Source organism: Trichechus manatus, unplaced genomic scaffold (genome assembly GCF_000243295.1).
Source record: "Trichechus manatus latirostris isolate Lorelei unplaced genomic scaffold, TriManLat1.0 scaffold00061, whole genome shotgun sequence".
Classification (NCBI taxonomy): domain Eukaryota; kingdom Metazoa; phylum Chordata; class Mammalia; order Sirenia; family Trichechidae; genus Trichechus; species Trichechus manatus.
This window is the reverse complement of record NW_004443997.1, coordinates 5,592,038-5,610,069: the sequence shown is the minus strand read 5'-3', so window position 1 is coordinate 5,610,069 and position 18,032 is coordinate 5,592,038. Positions and strand designations below refer to the sequence as shown.

At 41.5% G+C, this 18,032-nt stretch overlaps 1 protein-coding gene across 4 annotated transcripts in view; it reads left to right on the top strand.

Moving 5' to 3' along the window:
- Positions 1–18,032, top strand: part of RNF10 (ring finger protein 10) — a 37,995-nt gene that overhangs the window by 10,766 nt on the left and 9,197 nt on the right. For 3 of the 4 annotated variants that reach the window (XM_004379012.1, XM_023733745.1, XM_023733746.1), the window contains exons 3-10: positions 10,095–10,294; positions 11,161–11,251; positions 12,736–12,920; positions 13,000–13,136; positions 13,793–13,953; positions 15,414–15,539; positions 15,816–16,089; positions 16,306–16,439. In XM_004379012.1, coding sequence (XP_004379069.1) covers positions 10,095–10,294; positions 11,161–11,251; positions 12,736–12,920; positions 13,000–13,136; positions 13,793–13,953; positions 15,414–15,539; positions 15,816–16,089; positions 16,306–16,439 — 1,308 coding nt within the window. The remainder of the gene's footprint in view (positions 1–10,094; positions 10,295–11,160; positions 11,252–12,735; positions 12,921–12,999; positions 13,137–13,792; positions 13,954–15,413; positions 15,540–15,815; positions 16,090–16,305; positions 16,440–18,032) is intronic. The other variant, XM_023733747.1, reaches the window with a different exon arrangement.

Here is an 18,032-nt window from a genome sequence, read left to right as displayed (position 1 = left end):
GAGTTCTGCACCCTACTTTTCTCCTGCTGTGTCAGGGAGTCTCTGTTGTGTTCCCTGTCAGGGTGGTCATTGGTGGTAGCCAGGCACCATCTAGTTCTTCTGGTGTCAGGCTGATGAAGTGTCTGGTATATGTGCCTCTTTCTGTCTCTTGGGCTAATATTTTCCTTGTGTCTTTGGGTTCTTCATTCTCCTTTGCTCCAAGTGGGTTGGGACCAATTGATGCATCTTAGATGGCTGCTCACTAGCTTTTAAGACCATAGATGCCACTCACCAAAGTGGGATGCGGAACATTTTCTTAATAAACTTTCTTATGCCAGTTGACCTAGATGTCCTCTGAAACCATGGCCCCCAGACCCCTGCCCCTGCTACTCTGTCCCTCGAAGTGTTTGGTTGTATTCAGGAAACTTTTAGCTTTTGGTTTAGTCCAGTTGTGCAGACTTCCCCTGTAGTGTGTTGTTTTTCCCTTCACCTAAGATAATTTTTCTCTACTATTTATTTAATGAATATCCCTTTCCCTCCCTCCCCACCCTTGTAACCATCAAAGAATGTTTTCTTCTGTGTTTAAACCTTCTCTTGAGTTCTTATAATAGTGGTCTTATTCAATATTTGTCCTTTTGTGACTGACTAAATTCACTCAGCATAATGCCTTCCAGATTCCTCCATGTTATGAGATGTTTCGTGGATTCATCGTTCTTTATTGTTGCGTAGTATTCCATTATGTGAATATACCATAATTTGTTTATCTGTTCGTCCGTTGATGGGCACCTGGGTTGTTTCCATCTCTTTATAGTGCTGCAATGAACATGAGTGTGCATGTATCTATTAGTGTGACAGCTCTTATTTCTCTAGAATATATTCCAAGGAGCGGGATTGCTGGATTGTATGGTACTTCTATTTCTAGCTTTTTAAGGAAGCACCAAATTGATTTCCAAAGTGGTTGTACCATTTTACATTCTCACCAGCAGTGTATAAGTATTCCAGTCTCTCCATAACCTCTCCAACATTTATTATTTTGTGTTTTTTTTTGATTAATGCTCACCTTGTTGAGGTGAGATGGTATCTCATTGTAGTTTTGATTTGCATTTCTTTAATGGCTAATAATGGTGAGCATTTCCTCATGTATCTGTTAACCACCTGAATGTCTTCTTTGGCGAAGTGCCTGTTCATATCCTTTGCCCATTTTTTAATTGGGTTGTTTGTCTTTTTGTTGTTGAGGTTTTGCAGTATCTTGTAGATTTTAGAGATTAGATGCTGATCAGGTTCGTTGTAGCCAAAAATTTTTTCCCAGTCCGTAGGTGGTCTTTTTACTCTTTTGGTGAAGTCTTTTGATGAGCATAAGTGTTTGATTTTTAGGAGCTCCCAGTCTAGTTTCACTTCTGGTGTTTATGCATTGTTACTTATGGTTTGTATTCTGTTAATGCCATGTATTAGGGCTCCTAGCGTTGTCCCTATTTTTTCTTCCATGGTCTTTATCATTGTAGATTTTATATTTAGGGCTTTGATCCATTTTGAGTTAGTTTTTGTGCTTGGTGTGAGGTATGGGTCTCTTTTTTTTGCAGATGGATATCCATTTATGCCAGTATCATTTGTTAAAGAGACTGTCTTTTCCCCAGTGAACGGACTTTGGGCCTTTGTCAAGTATCAGCTGCACATAGGTGGACGAATTTACGTCCAGATTCTCAGTTCCATTGGTCTATGTATGTGTTGTCGTACCAGTACCAGGCTGTTTTGACTACTGTGGTGGTATAATAGGCTCTAAAATCAGGTAGTGTGAGGCCTCCCACTTTGTTGTTCTTCAGTAATGCTTTACTTATCTGAGGCCTCTTCCCTTTCTGTGTGAAGTTGGTGATTTCTTTCTCCATCTCGTTAAAAAACGCCATTGGAATTTGGATTGAGATTGCATTGTATCTGTAGATTGCTTTGGGTAGAATTGACATTTTCACAATGTTAACTCTTCCTATCCATGAGCAAGGTATGTTTTTCTACTTACGCAGGTCTCTTTTGGTTTCCTGCAGTAGTGTCTTGTAGTTTTCATTGTATAGGTCTTTTACATTTCTGGTTAGATTTATTCCTAAGTATTTTATCTTCTTGGGGGCTATTGTAAATGGTATTGATTTGGTGATTTCCTCTTCGAAGTTCTCTTTGTTTGTGTAAAGGAATCCAACTGATTTTTGTATGTTTATCCTGTATCTGAAACTTTGCTGACATCTTCTATTAGTTCCAGTAGTTTTCTTGTGGATTCTTTGGGGTTTTCTGTGTATAAGATCATATCATCTGCAAACAGAGATAACTTTTACTTCTTCCTTACCAATTTGGATGCCCTTTATTTCTTTTTCTAGCCTAATTGCTCTGGCTAGGACCTCCAGCACAATGTTGAATAAGAATGGTGATAAAGGTCATCCTTGTATGGTTCCCATTCTCAAGGGGAATGCTTTCAGACTGTCTCCATTTAAGATGATGTTGGCTGTTGGCTTTGTATAAATGCCTTTAATTATGTTGAGGAATTTTCCTTCTATTCCTATTTTGTTGAGAGTTTTTATCATGAATGGGTATTGGACTTTGTCAGATGCCTTTTCTGCATCAATTGATAAGATCATGTGGTTCTTGTCTTTTGTTTTATTTATGTGATGGATTACATTCATTGTTTTTCTAATGTTGAACCATCCTTGCATGCCTGGTATGAATCCCACTTGGTCATGGTGAATTATTTTTTTGATACGTTGAATTCTGTTGGCTAGAATTTTGGTGAGGATTTTTGTGTCTATGTTCATGAGGGATATTGGTCTGTAATTTTCTTTTTCTGTGGTGTGTTTACCTGGTTTTAGTATCAGGGTTATGCTGGCTTCATAGAATGAGTTTGGGAGTATTCCATCCTTTTCTGTGCTGTGAAATACCTTCAGTAGTAGTGGTGTTAACTCTTCTCTGAAAGTTTGGTAGAATTCTCTGGTGAAACCATCAGGGCTAGGGCTTTTTTGTTGGGAGTTTTTAAATTACCTTTTCAATCTCTTGTTATAAGTTATCTAGTTGTTCTATCTCTGTTTGTTTAGTTTAGATAGGTAGTGAGTTTCTAGAAATTTGTCCATTTCCTCTAGGTTTTCCAATTTGTTAACAGTTTTTCATGGTATTCTGCTATAATTGTTTTAATTTCAATTGGGTCTGTTGTGATATCGCCTATCTCATTTCTTATTTGAGTTATTTGCTTTCTCTCCTGTTTTTCTTTTGTCAGTTTGGCTAGTGGTTTATTGATTTTGTTGATCTTTCCAAGAACCAGCTTTTGTCTTATTAACTCTTTAAATTGTTTTTCTATTCTCTATTTCATTTAATTCTGCTCGAATTATTATTATTTCCTTTTTTTCTGTGTCTGAGGGCTTCTTTTGCTAGCATGTGCCGTCTTTCCACCCCGGGTTCCCTGTGTTCATTTGTCCAGTTCCTGTTTCTTCCTGCATCCTTGTTTTACTTTTGGGCAGGAGATGCCCGTTTGGTCTCGTATATTTGATTGAGCTAAGAAGCATGTTCCTCATGTGTGTTATTGTTTGTTTTATAGACCTGTCTAATCTTTTTGGCTTGAAAGGTGGACTCTGGGAGTGGTTTCAGTTTTGAGTTAGCCAAGTGTCTGGGGTCCGTAGGCCCAGGGGTTCCTCCAGTCTCTGTCAGACCAGTAATTCTGGTCTATTTTCGTGAATTTGAATTCTGTTCTACATTTTTCTCTGTTCTCTCCAGGACTCTTATTGTGATCCCTGTCAGAGCAGTTGGTGGTGGTAGCCAGGCACTGTCTAGTTCTTCTGGGCTCAGGCTGGTGGAGGCTCTTGTTCATGTGGTCCTTTAGTCCTTTAGGCTAATATTTTCCTTGTCTTTGGTTTTCTTCATTCTCCTTTGCTCCAGATGGGATGGACCAATAGATGTATCTTAGATGGCCCCTCACAAACTTCTTTTACCTTTTTTTTTTTTTTGGTACTTTAGATGAAGGTTTACAGAAGAAACAAGTTTCTTATTAAACGTTTAATGCGCATATTGTTTTGTGACATTGGTTGCCACTTCCACAACATGCCAACACTCTCCCCTTCTTGACCTTGGGTTCCCCATTACCAGCTTTCCTGTCTCTTCCTTCCCTCTCATTCTTCCCCTGGGCTGATGTGCCCATTTAGGCTCATTTTGTTTTATGGGCCTGTCTAATCTTTGACTGAAAGGTGGACCTCAGGATTGACTTCATTCCTGAGTTATAAGGGTGTCTGGGGGCCATACTCTTGGGGTTTCTCCAGTCTCTGTCAGACCAGTAAGTCTGGTCTTTTTTTGTGTGTGTGTGAGTTAGAATTTTGTTCTACATTTTTCTCCAGCTCTGTTTAGGACCCTCTATTGTGATGCTGTCAGGGCAGTCGGTGGTGATAGCCAGGCACCATCTAGTTGTGCTGGACTCAGTCTAGTGGAGGCTGTGGCAGTTGTGGTCCGTTAGTCCTTTGGACTAATCTTTCCCTTGTGTCTTTGGTTTTCTTCTTTTTCCCTTGCTCCAGATGGGGTGAGACCACTGGAGTATCTTACACGGTTGCTTACAAGCTTTTAAGACCCCAGACGCTGCTCACCAAAGTAGAATGTAGAACGTTTTCTTTATAAACTGTTAGGCCATTGAGCTAGATGTTCCCTGAGATTTTGATCCCCAGAGCCCTCAGCCCAGTAATTTGGTCCCTCAGTGAGTTTGGATGTGTCTATGGAGCTTTCATAACCTTTCCTTGGAGAAGTTGTGGTGGCTTCCCCAGTACTGTATACTGTCTTACCTTTCATCAAAGTTACCACTTACCTATTGTCTATTTAGTGTTTTTTCCTCTCACCTCTCCCTTCCCTTGTAACCATCAAAGATTGTTTCTTTTTTTGTGTAAACCTTTTCATGAGTTTTTATAGTAGTGGTCTCATACAACATTTGTCCTTTTGTGACTTATTTCACTCAGCATAATGCCCTCCAGATTCAACTTTTAATACTCCAGATGCTACTTACCAAAGTAGGATGTAGAACATTTTCTTCATGACTATAAAGTTTCTTTATGAACTATGCCAGTTGACGAAGATGGCCCCTGAGACTATGGTCCCCAGCCGCTAGCCCCATCAACTCAGTCCCTCCAGTATTTGGATGTATCTAGGAAACTTCTGTGCCTTTGCTTTTGTCAAGTTGTGCTGACTTCCCCTATATTGTGTGTTGTCTTTCCCTTTACCAAAGTTGACACTTATCTATTATTTAGTTAGTGATTTCCCCTCCCTCTCTCTCCCTACTCTCCTAACCATCAAATAATGTTTTTTTTTCCCTGTGTGTAAACCTCTCGAGTTCTTAAAATAGTGATCTCATACAATATTTGTGCTTTGTGACTTACTTCACTCAGCATAATGCCCTCCAGATTCATCCATGTTGTGAGATGTTTCGCAGAGTCATCACTCTTTATTGTGACATTGTATTCCATTGTGTGTATGTACCATAATTGGTTTATCCATTCATCTGTTGACAGGCATTTACGTTGTTTCCATCTTTTTGCTATTGTGAATTGTGCTGCGGTAACGTGTGTGCCTATGTCTTATTTGTGTGACGACTCTTACTTCTCTAGGGTATATTCCTAGGAGTGGGGTTGCTGCATGGTGTGGTATTTATATTGCTAATTTGTTAAGGAAGCCCCATATTGTTTTCCAATGTGGTGGTTCCATTTCACATTCCCACAAGCAGTGCGTAAGAGTTCCAGTCTCCCTGAAATCTCTCCAACATTTGTTATTTTGTGTTTTTTTGGATAGTGCCAGTATTGTCGGGGTGAGATGGTATGTCATTATAGCTTTGATTTGCATTTCTCTAATGGTTAATGATCGTGAGCATTTCCTCATATGTCTGTTAGCCGACTGAATGTCTTCCTTGGTGAAGTATCTGTTCATATCCTTTGCCCATTTTTTAATTGGACTATTTTTCTTTTGGTTATTGAGGTGTTGTAGTAATTTGTAGATTGTAGAGATTGGACCCTTGTTGGATATGTTGTAGCCAAAAATTTTTTCCCGTTCTGTAGGTTCTCTTTTTACTCTTTTGATGTGAAGTCTTTTGATGCACATAGGTGTTTAATTTTCAGGAGCTCCCAGTTGTCTAGTTTCTCTTCTGGTGTTTGTGCATTGTTAGTTATGGTTTGTATACTACTTATGCCATGTATTAGGGCCCCTGTTTTTTCTTCCTTGATCCTTATCGTTTTAAATTTTATATTTAGGTCTTTGATCCATTTTGAGTTAGTTTTTCTATATGGTGTGAGATATGGATCTTGTTTAATTTTTTTACAGATAGACATCCAGTTATGCCAGCACTGTTTATTAAAGAGACTGTCTTTTCCCCATTAACAGACTTTGGCCTTTTGTCAAATATCAGCTGCTCAAAGATAGATGAATTTATGTCAAGGTTCTCAAATCTCCAGCAAGATTTTTTGATATCTGAGCAGAGAAATGGATGAATAATGTTTTTGGCATGAATCTAGTTCAGGTACCACTTGCTGAAATGGGGAAGATTTCAAGAGGGAATTTTCTTCTATAAGGATTTTTGGGAGGAAGGAGTGAGAGCTGAGATAAAGAACTTCATTTTGGAAATGTTATACTGGAGATGCTATTAGATATCCAAGTAGAGGTAGGCAGTTACCTGTGAGTCTGGAGTTTAAGGGGGAGATCCAGCTGGAAGGCTGTCAGCATGTAGTTGGTGTTTAAAGCTATGGAACTAAGGAGTGAGTGTAGCAAAAAGGGAATAGGTTCAAGGACTGAGCCCACAGTCAGGATGATAAGGAACCAGCAAAAGAGAACAGTGCAGGAATGGTCAGTGAGGGAGGAAGAGAACAGACAGTGTGTGTGGTCCTTCAAGCCATGTATAAGAAGTGATCAGCTTTGTCAAGTGCCGTAGATAGGCTAAGAGTAGGACTGAAAATGGACCACTAGATTTGAAAATTTGGCCTTGAGCTGTTTTGGTGGAACAGTGAGGACAAAAAACCTGATTGGCATAGATTCAAGAGAGAACGCGAGGGTGGGAAGAAATAGCAAGTATAGACCATACTTTTTAGTGGCTTTGCTCTGAACGGGAGCAGAGAAGTGAGGCCGTAGCTTGAGAGGAATGCGAGGTCAGGAGGGATTTTAAGATTAGAGAAATTATAGCATATCTTTGCTAATAGGATTGATCCAGTGAGAGGGAAAAATTGATGCAGGAGAAGGAGGGATTGAATTGCTGGAACAGTGCCCTTGAGTAAGAGAGGAATTGTGATGCAGTGCAAAAGTGGAGGAGTTGGTTTAGATAGGGGCAGGAGCCAGTTCAATTCCAGTAACAAGGAGGAAGGCAGACTGTTGGTGAGAGGGCAGGCAGACTATTGGTGAGAGGGCATAGGGGTTCTCTTCTGATTTTACTTATTTTCTCAGTGAAATGAATGTATAAGGTGAGCTGAGGGAGGAGGTTTGGAAGCCTGAGGAATGAAGGAGTTGTCTGGGAGAGGGGAAGTAAACAGACTAGGGAAGTGTAATAGGATTGCAGCACTAAGGCCAGGCAGAAGAAGGATCTCCTTTAGTGAAACAGTCGGTGTGCGTGTGTTCTTCAGCCATGTTCACCTGCTCCGGTGCTGGTGTGACACAGGCAGAGAGTTAGCTTAATCGGGAGAATTTTGCGAGGTCAGTACAACAGATGAAAAGAAGAGGAGCAACGGGCCTTGGGGTCTAAGCCAAATAAGGAAAGATGATGCATAAGGAGATGGAAATCACTGTTTTGAAGATCCTAGTAGGGGGAGAAGAATTGTTGGACTCAGGAATAAAGGGAACAAACTAGAAAAGATGAGTTGCTGGTTGCAAAGTGGGATGCTCAAAATTAAACTGTGTAGGAGGCACGGTCTAGACTGAAGAACAGCACAGTCCAATAGAAATAAATGTGAGCCACATGTGTAATTTTACGATTTTTAGTAGCCACATTAAAAAGGTAAAAAAGAAGTGAGTGAAACTGTAATGTATTTAACTCAGTATATCTCAAATGTTATTTCAGCATGTGGTAGTGGCCACATTTCAAGTGTTACACAGTAGCTGCACCTGGCTAGTAATTCTGTATTGGACAGCACAACTCTAGAAGGTACTGTAGGAGTGGGAGGCCAAGATAGGGTAGAGAGCAAGCTGATTGGAGGAGAGGAAGTCAGGGAACTGAGAGGTCAGGGTATTGGATGGATAATCAGGAATTACGTTGAGAGAGTGACAGTGAGCTAGCTAAGACAGCAGGGTGAAGATAGAAAGTCGAGGCTGTGGGGGATTTTGCTCACTGAGCACAAGCTCTTGTCTAAGTTTGGGGCACTGGAGGTGAAAGGTTTTCTGATTAGGCAACTTCCAGAGCCGAATGGAGATGAAAGTCTAGAGGATTCTAGATAAGGGACCTGGAAGTCGTGGGCTTCCTGTGGTGACATACATAAACAATATATGGTGTGGTGGGATTATCTCCAAGATCTATTAAGATAAAAAAGGAAGGTGGATAAATGGATAGTATGCCACTGTTTGTTTTTATTTTTAAAGGGTATACACTACGATTCTATATGCATAGAATATCTCAGAGGATGTAATTGTTGCCTCTGGAGTAGAAGGTACCTTTCACCATATCCCTTTTTGTACCATTGGATTCTTTATCATGTATGTGCGTGTGCTTTAACTTAACTGAAAATCTCCGAATTTGACTAAGCAGCAGAAGTCTTAAATTTGCATTTCCTTTGACCCAGTAATTCTCCCTATACATTCAAAATAAATAAATGTAGAGGCCCAAATATGTGCACAAAGATCTATCCAAAAGGGTGCTTATCGCAGCATTATTTTATTGCAATGGAAAAGCTTCAGTCTGTGTCCTGCAATAGTATACCCAGGTAACGTAATGGTAACCATTTAAAGTGACTGTATACTAACATTTAGTGATGTAGCAAAGTGTTTATAATACTAAATCAGAAAAGCGGGTAAGAATGCGCACGTATCTGTACCACTTCAACTTGGGAACGTTAAGAGGGCTGAAATACTTAAATTCTTACATGATTTTTTTTTTCAATCATTGTGTGGAAGTGATATTTCTCATATGTAGTTTGTTGCTACTTTCTAAACTATTTCTGAATCTGCTGATCGGGTTTATTTCTGAACAGCTAGTCTGCCTACATGTTCTGATGCTGTCAGTTTTAATTAACAATGAAGAGCAGTATGTTTCTTAGATAGGAGATCTCTGGCAGGATCCTTAAGCCTATGGCAGTTAGCAGCTGCCTGCAAGCTGCCTCCAGAGTGTGGCTCCACACACTGTCAGAAGCAAACCAAAGAACAAGTAGCTAACAAGAGTGAAGGTGTAAAAGTCCTATAGGACTGTTGAAAAATTAATCCAGTGAGTAAATCTTTGCATCACCTGTCAGTTTGTCGTACTGTGGTGGCTGGCATGTTGCTGTGATGGTGGAAGCTCTGCCGTCAGTATTTCAAATACCAGCAGGGTCACCCATGGTGGACAGGTTTCAGTGGAGCTTCCAGACTAAGACAGACTAGGAAGAAAGGCCTGGCAATCTACTTCTGAAGATTAGCCAATGAGAACTCGTGGATCACAACAGAATATTGTCTGATAGAGTGCTGGAAGATGAGCCCCCTAGGTTGGGAAGCACCCAAGAGCACACGGTGGACGAAACCGTGGACTTGAGCATACTAAATATTGTGAAGATAGCGCAGGACTGGGTCGTGTTTTGTTTTGTTGTACATGGGGTTGCTGTGAGTCAGAACTGACTTGACAGCCACTAACAACAACAAGAAGTAAATTTTTGTACTTGAAGATAGCTACAGGAGTTCATGCTGGGGTTTATTTAATGGTTGATTGCCACTTAGCAGGGCAGACTAAACAGTTTAAGTAATTGTATGCTAAAGGTTCTTTTCCCTGCTCTCTACTCCCATCCAAGCCTTGGGTAGGCTTTCACATTACCCCCTCCTAGGAAGATTGTTTGATTGAAGCCTGTGTTTTTTATAGTTTCTATTTTAAGCTGTGTACAAGGAGGAGTCTTGCTACTGTCTGCTGTAAATCAGTAAGTATCATCCTAATCTAAAAAATATTGGTTCATTCTCATCCTTTCTAGGTAGCAGAGGTTCAACGGGCAGAGTTTAGCCCTGCCCAGTTCTCTGGTCCTAAGAAGATCAACCTGAATCACTTGTTGAATTTCACTTTTGAACCCCGTGGCCAGGCGGGTCACTTTGAAGGCAGTGGACATGGCAGCTGGGGAAAAAGGAACAAGTGGGGACATAAGCCTTTTAACAAGGAACTCTTTTTACAGGCCAAGTGAGTATAGCTACTCTTAAAAGAAAAGTGAAATTGAGCCTCTCTGGGGAGTTGTCAACTGCGAGGAGGTTTCCTTTAAACTGCTGTAGGAGTTGATCTGATTTTTTTTTTGTAAGCACTGAAATCTTGGTGGATGTTCTTGGTGCTTAAAAGAATATGACGCTAAGTAAATAAGTGTCTTTAATATCATAATGAGGTAGAAAGTGTTTGCTTTGGAATGGTCCCAGATTTGGATCTTGTTTTGGCCTTTGATTTTGGGCTATTTATGTAACCACATTGATATTTAACTTCTCATCTATAAAGATGAGGAAATTATTTAAGGGAGAACTGAGGGACAATAAGTTGAAGTGCTTTAGCACACATTTGCTCAAATACTGGTTCCTTTTTGTTTCCTTTTGTATGGAATTAGTCATCATGTAAGATTTGACCTTGTATCTAGACTGAAGTAACAACCTTGTACCTTATATAAACTGATACTTAAGTGATTGAATGAGCATAGCCTTTTCTACCACGTTGAAGACTAGCTGAGTTCCTGGGGATGAGGGTGGAAGTCTGGCTTCCTGCTGGTTAATGGAGCCACAGTCTGGGTTAATTTTAGTTCCAGGGAGGCCTACAGGGAACTTGGCTGGGCTTGGAAGCAGAAGAAACCAAGTTCATGGACCTAAACTCCTACCCGCTGTACCTTTGGGTTTCCTCCAGAGCCAGGGCTCAGCACTGAGGCTGATGTCCTAGGACAGTGCTTCATAAACCATGGCTGCTGATGGCCTGCATTTGAATTCTGAGTGATGAGATGATGAGTTTCTGTTGAGGGCTTGTTAGTAGTTTCTCACAGCCTGCCTTTTCCTTATCTTCCTCCCTCTTTCTAGCTGCCAATTTGTGGTGTCTGAAAACCAAGACTACACAGCTCATTTTGCTGATCCTGATACCTTAGTCAACTGGGACTTTGTGGAACAAGTGGTGAGTAGCTCAGCTAAGCTTATGAGCTGTTAGTGGGAGAGAGAACTAAAGGAAGGGGCAGGGGTGACCCAGCAGCTGTTGGCTGTGTTCACTGCTGATGCCTTTTCCAACATGTCCTTATGGGGAGACATTTTCCCAGAGATCAGTCCTGGTTTCTCCTAGAGTTCAGTTTGTGACTAATTGGCACTGGCCTGCTGGGATGGGGTGTTGGAAGGCTCTGATCTGAACGTACCTGGGCAGAGATGTCCACTATTCCTCTCTGCCGGGAAGTAGTAACCAGGGGAATCTGAGGGATACTGGTTATCCTCCTGACACCCAGGATGGGCTTGTTACGTGGGGCATTGCTTCATTTACGGCCATTTGAGATAATAAAAAATTGGGCTAAGCCTTGTGGTAGGTGAAGAAGCCACACAGCTGCACTTTTGTCAAAGTCACTGTTTTCTGTTGAAGTTATGGGCTCTAGCTTTCCCTTTGCTGATCTTGATATAGAGTAACATTCATAATGACAAGTGCTTTAGGGAGCAGGCTTTTATTTTTCTTTGGCCCCAACACCTGGATTCTTGTTACTATGAAAATGCAGAACTTCTTCTTAGAATGACATTTAAAGACCAAAATTTCTTTCTGTGACCATTAAACTTCAGTTCTGCTAACACTTAAGCTTCACGTGCATTGGTTAGCAAAATAGAATCATATAAAATCAAAGTCCTCATTAACTCTTTCATGGAAATAACTGGTAAATTACTTCAGACGTTTTTAATGCATTTATATGTATGTGTGCATATTAAATCTTGTTACGTAAATGGGATCATGTAGTGATTTCAGTCATTTTTTCCCCTTGCTATAAAACCAGAAAACCAAACCCATTGCCATTGAGTTGATTCTGACTCCAGCAACTGTATAGGACAGAACAGGCTTTCTGGTTTCTAAGAAACCCAAGGTTTCCAAGGCTATGAATATTTATGGAAGCAGACTGCTACATCTTTCTTCTGAGGAGGGACTGGTGGGTTCAAACCACCAGCCTCCGGGTTAGCAGCTGAGTGCTTACCCACTGTACCACCAGGGCTCCTTTCCATTGCTATAAAAAAAAACCCAAAAACCAAATCAGTTGCTGTCAAGTCGATTCTGACTCATAGTGACCCTATAGGACAGAGTAGAACTGCCCCACAGGGTTTCCAAGGAGGGCCTGGTGGATTCAAACCACCAACCTTTTGATTAGCAGCCATAGCACTTAACCACTACACCAACCAGGGTTTCCAGAAATACCTCTATGTAGTTGTTCTATTATATTAAACTATTGTTATGGTTTCCTTAATGATTGGCTTAAAGTGCCATCTTACTTATATGTGCTTTGTTGAACAATGTTTAGAAGATGTGTTGTTGAGTAGAGATGTACAGGGACTGGGATGGGAGAGGAGAGGCTTTAGCCTTGATAATCTTCGTTAATTCTAAAAACAGTTGAAACTTGTGGCGGTGTTTTGTTTCAGCGCATTTGTAGCCATGAAGTGCCATCTTGCCCAATATGCCTATATCCACCTACCGCAGCCAAGATAACCCGTTGTGGACACATCTTCTGCTGGGCATGCATCCTGCACTATCTTTCACTAAGTGAGAAGACCTGGAGTAAATGTCCCATCTGTTACAGTTCTGTGCATAAGAAGGATCTCAAGAGGTGAGATTGAGGCAGTGACTAGGTTAGACACTAGTCTGATAACTCCTGGCCTTCCTGTGTCTAAATGTCCATGTTACAGTGTTGTTGCCACAGAGTCACGTCAGTATGTTGTTGGTGATACTATCACAATGCAGTTGATGAAGAGAGAGAAAGGCGTGTTGGTGGCCTTGCCCAAATCCAAATGGATGAATGTAGATCATCCCATTCATCTAGGAGGTAAGCTCTGTTAACTTTGGGGGCAAATAATCCTGGGTACACCCTATTGAAGGTATCTTTCTAGTGTCAGAAATTTAACCTTTAGGTAAGCCAGTTCTAGCATTTTCGAATTGGCCTTTGGCTTCTGGTTTCTTAGGATGGAGTTTGCAGAGGGTGATTCAACTCTTGGTTTCAGGCTTGGTTTAGTTGCATACATATCACAAAGTTTCATTTTATAAGGCTTGTTGAAGAGTGCCTGGCACTGTGCCCAGTCTTGGAGATGCCCTGTTGCTAAATGCCTGTTCTTAGAAAACCATTTTTAGTGTCTGCAAAGTTTTATTTAATGAGCATACCATCATGTAATTAGCCGTTCCTTTATTGTTGGATTAGCTGGCTAGTTTCAGGTTTTCAGAAATTGCAGGCAGTGCTGTAATTAATGAACATTATATTTGACTCCAGTTTTTTAGGGCATCTCTGGTCTCCTTAGATTTCTTGTATTATAGGGTCAGAGTTATAAATTTTATTTTAAGGGCGTTGTTAGATTTATGTTTCAGGAAACTATTCTGAGTTACTCTCTTCACCTTCAGATAAAAAGCTGTATATGAAAGTTCCTGCTTAGCCACACTGTCACGATCTTGGAGTGCTGCAGTTTTTGAATCTTGCTGGCTTTCTTGTAGATGAACAGCACAGCCAGTACTCCAAGCTGCTGCTGGCCTCTAAGGAGCAGGTACTGCACCGGGTGGTTCTGGAGGAGAAAGTGGCATTAGAGCAGCAACTGGCAGAGGAGAAGCACACCCCCGAGTCGTGCTTTATCGAGGCAGCTATCCAGGAGCTCAAGGTGAGACGATGTACCAAAAACTTAAAATCGGAGATGCTGAACCTTGCTACTCTCTGTTAGGGGGGTGAGGGAAAAAAATCGGAGATGCTGAACCTTGCTACTCTCTGTTAGGGGGGTAAGGGAATGGATGGTGGGGATAAGTTACCTCCACTCCACATTTAAGATAATCAGGGAATGGGAAAAAAAAAAAAAAGAAGAAGCCAGTTTGCTCTGGGCTTGGTCTAGTGATGGGAGGGAAGGGCTGACGTAGTGGTTTTTAGAGCTCTTAAGCTGAAAGGAACGAGTCAAAATTATTAATTTTATAACTAATTGTGATAGTGGAGTTTCTAAGATTAGCTCTGTTTTTAGTTAAGCAATGTGGGTTTTTTGTTTTCTAGGAAAACACTTCGGATTTGTTTAGAGGTTTTTTTATTTGAGAGAGATTGTGGAGAAAGTATTATGGCCACCCCAGCACATTCTAGCAATACCTGCTGAGGATCTTGAAGCAGTAAGAATTACTCAAATATGGAATTCTTTAAATATAGAATTCCTTAAGTCCTACATCTTCTACAATAGAGATTCTTAAATTTTAACAAGTATCCAAATCATTGGTTGTTGAGCCTCACCCTGAGAGTCTGAGAGATTGATTCAATAGGTCTGGGCTCAGTAGGCTCAGTAACTTACCTTATAACAGGTTTCAGGGTGATTATGATGCTGTTTCTCCCCAACCCACACTTTAAGAACTGCTGATCTATATTAAAATAATAAAAGCCCTCAATTATTATGTGATTAGCATATGGCAGACCTTGTGCTAAACACTTTACTTAAATTTATCTTATTTAAACTTCGTATTTCACTGTGATATATACAGGTATCCCCTTTCATGGATGAGGAAATGGAATTCATGGGTTAGGTAGTTCCATTAAGACATATAAGGGGTGAAGCTGATGTCTGAGTTCCTATCTCTCTGACACCCAAATCTTCTGTGACAGGGTCCTGTGTATTTAATTTTTATCTTTCTACTCTGTGAAAGTATTTGTTCAAATGCCATTTTAGTTAGAAGAAAAATTATACGGAAGTAAATCTGTCCAGGTTGAGGTGAGGGTTGGCCAGTTCCTGCCTCCTACTATGGGGCTCTCTCTGAACATAGTGTGTAAAACCTGGAAGACTAGATGTATGTTCTTACACTTCTGTTCAGGAACCTTTTTTATAGTATTGTCACTGTCAGAGATTCTGAGCAGGGTATCATCTTTTGTGGATACCAGAAGCTTAATTTACCAGGAGGTTGAGGAGAGGGAGATAGGCATCATGCTTCCTGTTCCCCTTTAAGAGTCAGAATTTTGAGTACCTAACCCTTTCCATTGGGTCTTGTTACTTTTTAAATTTTGCTCCTGTTGAGAGAGGCCGTTTTAAGCCCTTGCCCTTCAAACTAAAGTGTGTTTCCGGAACCTAGTTTTCTGGTCTTCTGTCTGGTGACTTAGACTCGGGAGGAGGCTCTGTCAGGATTGGCTGAAAGCAGAGGAGAGGTCACTGGTGTCGTGGCTGCCCTGGAACAACTGGTGCTGATGGCTCCCTTGGCGAAGGAGCCCGTTTTCCAACCCAGGAAGGTTAGTGTGCCCCTGTCACAGACTGAATGGCTGCCATTCCTCAAATGATGCTGTTGAGCAGTAGGCACTGTTTTGTGAGACCTGAACTTTCTTGAGAGTAGAGGGGTCTACCAGTATTTCCTGTCTGCTTAGTAGTACTTCGCACGGACACTGAATTGGTTAATGTCACAGCTAAGATAAACATCCAGAGAGCTCAGTTCCTGGGCCCAGCTTTGCCACGTTGCTTCCTGAATGCAGGACATGTACTTTCTGTTGACCTAGAGTTTGTTCCAACAGGGCGTGCTAGAGTATCTGTCTGCTTTTGATGAAGAAACCGTGGAGGTTTGTTCTCTGGACTCTTCTCGTCCTCTTGCTCTCCCTCTGGTAGAGGAAGAGGAAGTAGCGTCTGAACGGGAACCTGAGCAGTTATTAGAGGCCTGTGATGACTCGGAGTTAGCAGATGACAATCTTGGGGAAGGGACCATTTGTACTGAGTCTCGCCGGCAGGAACCCATCACCAAGCCAGGTGTCACACACCTAAGCAGCTCTCCTTGTTACTACTTTTACCAAGGTGAGAGTTCCCAAGTAGGAGGGCTGGGTTGCCATGGAGATGCTTCAGAGAGATGACCTGGGTCTCTAAGCAGAAGGAGGTATCTCCTGTAGGTCCTGGGGACTGAACGTGTTGAGTCTCTTGGTATGGGGTGGGAGAGGCAGGCCTAGCTATAAGGAGGGGCCCTGTCCCAAGTGCTGGCAAAGACTGTTGTGTGACAGAACTACTTGTCTTCAGCGGAGGATGGGCAGCACATGTTCCTGCACCCCGTGAACGTGCGCTGCCTTGTGCGGGAGTACGGCAGCCTGGAGCAGAGCCCTGAGAAGATCTCGGCAACTGTGGTAGAGATCGTCGGGTACTCCATGTCTGAGGTAAGCGCCTTGCTTTGGGAGCAGAAGGGTGGCCACTGGCACTCACTCAGTCTCGTAGGCCAAGCCAGCCTAAGTCCACAGACCTTCGGTTTTTGTAGTTTTAAATCTGTTCTTATCAGTGGTGTCCACAACTTTTTTTAAAAGGTAGATGGTGCTCCCCTATCGTGCCAGGGGACTTCACTGGGTTTGTTAGGTCAGCTACCACTGCTCTCTGCTTCTCAGGTTCTTTTATTGTAGTTTGGGAATATAGATGTCTCCTAGTTTCATTCCAGATGTAGTTTTTGTTTCTTTCTCATTGCTTGGGAGAAGTGTCCAAAAAAACGTGGAGTGATCTTTATTGTATCATCGTAACACTTTAGGCTAGGTTATGCAGACTTGAAATACATCTTTAGCTTAGCAAATACCTGAGAATTATTGTCTAGTATTTACACATGTGAATTTTAGCCTTGGGAATTATCCCTGTATCAATCACAAGTGTGTTTATAAGCCTCAAAATTAGAGATTCTTTGAGTAGTATGAATTTTCCATCAAAACATATGCAGGAACCCAATTAAAAAACGGGCAAAGGATATAAACAGGCACTTCACCAAAGAAGACATTCAGGCGGGTGACAGATACCTGAGGAAATGCTCACCGTTATTAGCCATTAGAGAAATGCAAATCAAAACTACAGTGAAATACCATCTCACCCCAACAAGGCTAGCATTAATCTAAAAAACACAAAATAATGGAGAGGTTGTGGAGAGACTGGAACACTTATACACTGCTGGTGGGAATGTAAAATGGTACAACCACTTTGGAAATCAATTTGGCCCTTCCTTAAAAAGCTAGAAATAGAAGTACCATATGATGTAGCAGTCTCACTCCTTGGAATATATCCTAGAGAAATAAGCTGTCACACGAATAGATATATGCACACTCATGTTCATTCCAACACTGTTCACGATAGCAGAAAGATGGAAACAACACAGGTACCCATCAACAGACGAATGGATAAACAAATTATGGTATATTCACACAGTGGAATACTACACGACAATAAAGAACAACGATGAATCTGCGAAACATCTCATAACATGGAGGCAGCTGGAAGGCATTATGCTGGGTGAATTTAGTCAGTCACCAAAGGACAGGTATCGTATGAGACCACTATTATAAGAACTCAAGGTTTAAACACAGAAGAAAACATTCTTTGAAGGTTACAAGGGTGGAGAGGGAGGGAGAGGGGTATTCACTAACTAGATAGTAGACAGGAATTATCTTAGGTCAAGGGAAGGACAGCACACACTACAGGGGAAGTCCGCACAACTGGACTAAACCAAAAGCTAAGAAGTTTCCTGAATACAACCAAACACTTCGAGGGACAGAGTAGGAGGGGCAGGGGTCTGGGGGCCATGGTTTCAGGGGACATCTAGGTCAATTGGCATAACAAAGTTTATTAAGAAAATGTTCTGCATCCCACTTTGGTGAGTGGTGTCTGTGGTCTTAAAACCTAGTGAGTGGCCATCTAAGATGCATCAGTTGGTCCCAACCCACCTGGAGCAAAGGAGAATGAAGAACACCAAAGACACAAGGAAAATATTACCCAAGAGA